We start from the raw sequence: 2,193 nt of genomic DNA, 5'->3' as shown, positions 1-2,193 counted from the left end.
TGTCAGCAAGTCGAAGATCTGTGACGCGCGCACAAGATTCCGGTGGTCCGGCAAATCGGTTCAACTCGATCACGGATCGAGACCGGTTCGACAGGGCACTGCCGATGAAGGAATGGTTGGTCTGGAGTTGGTTTAGGACCGCCCTAAGCAGGTTGTTTAGAGACGTAAGAGATCTAGCTAACTGCGAGCTTTGAGCTCGCTCGGTCAATTCTACTCAGTTCCCATTTTACCTTGCAACAATCAAGTTCACGTGACATTTGAAGAGGCTTCTAGAGATGAATGCTCGCTGCGGATTTGTCGGGATGTGGTGCAGCATCGACTGTATGCATTGAGAGTGGAAGAACTGTCCTTATGGGTGGGCAGGAGAGTTTAAGGGCAAAGAAAAAAGCCTACAGTTGTTTTAGAAGCATGTGCAGACCAGGAAGTATGGATTTGGCATGCAAGTTTCGGGTGGCCGGGCTCCTTAAATGACCTCGACATTCTTAATCGATCTCCGATATTTGGTGATCTCATGAATGGAACCGCTCCTCGTGTTGAGTTTGAGATCAATGGGCAGACGTACAATATGGCATCTTGCCTTGCCGATGGTATATACCCTGACTGGCCTGTTTTCTTGAAAGCGATGCTACAGCCGCGTGGGAATATGCAAAAGAAGTTCACACAAAGACAAGAAAGCGTTAGGAAAGACGTGGAACGGGCTTTTGGAGTTCTCCAAGCTCGATGGAGAATTTTGGCTGTGCCGTGCAAGCTTCACTCACGGCTAAACATGAAAAAGGTGATGCGTGCTTGTATTATTCTACACAACATGATTTGCGAGGAAAATCGACACTCATTCGCCGACGAGCACGGGTATTTGTTCAATGATCATGACCATTTACATCTCTATAAACTTCGCATCTCGCGTCCACTTGGGAATCGATCACGCTCAATTGGAGAGCTTGCGGCTCGGATAAATGCAATTGAAAATAAAGAGCAGTATTTCCGGTTGCAACAGGCCATTATGGAGCACATTTGGACATTTTTTGGAGAAGGAAGACACTTCATAATGAATTTTGGTTTTGTATTCGACTGATTCGATCATTATGTAAGATTCAATATTCGTAATCGGCGCTTGTGAATAATGAATTTATCCAGGATTGACACTGTTAACTGTAAGTGCACATCTGGTCGGTCTAGACGTGGGATTCATCCACTTCACTGCTTATTTGCGAGGGTTGCGTCAACGGTGGGAAGCTTGATGAGTAAAACGAGGATTGTGTTCCAGAGAGTGATAATGATGTCACGTTTTCCAGTACCACAGGACACACAGCACTCAACTTCGCGGGAGACGCGAGTACATCTCCACTCTCATAAGATGCCGCTGTCTGTTCAAATGAATGACCATCACTCAAGTTAGCCTCTGTCATTGCATTTTCAGCAGTAGAGCCCGATGTTCCCATACTTTCTTCGAGACTGGGTGGAGATGGTGTGGCTAGGTCTTCCAGCGCGCTTAAGCGTCGCAACAAACCAGATCGACGTCTTTCAAGATATGTAGCATGTTCAGCACTCTCTGGCTTGATGCTGAAGAGCTTGTTCAGCATGCGGTGGGGGTGTTTCTTCTACCTGTATGCGTTGAAGAGCCTGGTTAATCCGGAGTTGCTTTTTTAGTACGTCCACTTTGGAGATCATCGACTTTGACAGGGTTTCTTGAGCCACGACTGTGCGGAATCGCATCGACACCTCGGATATCGCTCGCTTTGTCCCCTTGACGCCTTGATCTGGTCGGGCTTCTACTGTCGTAGATATGATACTGTTAGCATCTGATTCCAAAGACGCCTCCACGATTACATTATCAGGACCAGGGCGTTTACTACTTCGAGCGGGTTTTTTGCGTTCAGAGACCTTCTCAACCGACATTTGGAACTTAGGACACTTTGCGAGCACGTCATAGCACTCCATGTATCCAAAGTGATGACCGTGGCGCTCCTTGTACAATGACAGCGACTTCTGCATCATGTCGCGTTCTGTCGACCCAGACTCGCGCAGCGATTCAACTAGCTTCATACACCCGACGTACTTGGCTATTGCTTTTTGCATCTGACCAAAATGAGCCGAGAGACTTGTCCAAGCCCGTGGCTCTAGTGTTCCTTTTGCGATGGCCTCGCCTACACGCTCCGAGCTCTCCATCACTTCCTTCACGCGTGTCCACATCAT

At 47.7% G+C, this 2,193-nt stretch overlaps 1 protein-coding gene across 1 annotated transcript; it reads right to left on the bottom strand.

Annotated features, from left to right (window-relative positions):
- Positions 1-1,539: 1,539 nt before the first annotated feature.
- On the bottom strand, positions 1,540-2,193 carry PPTG_19447 (hypothetical protein; the record flags this gene model as incomplete). The annotated part of the gene is made up of 1 exon (XM_008917923.1): positions 1,540-2,193. One exon carries the CDS (start codon positions 2,191-2,193, stop codon positions 1,540-1,542), a length of 654 nt encoding a protein of 217 aa, XP_008916171.1.

Source organism: Phytophthora parasitica (genome assembly GCF_000247585.1).
Source record: "Phytophthora parasitica INRA-310 unplaced genomic scaffold supercont2.123, whole genome shotgun sequence".
Classification (NCBI taxonomy): Eukaryota; Oomycota; class Peronosporomycetes; order Peronosporales; family Peronosporaceae; genus Phytophthora; species Phytophthora nicotianae.
This window is presented reverse-complemented; position numbering and strand designations above follow the sequence as displayed.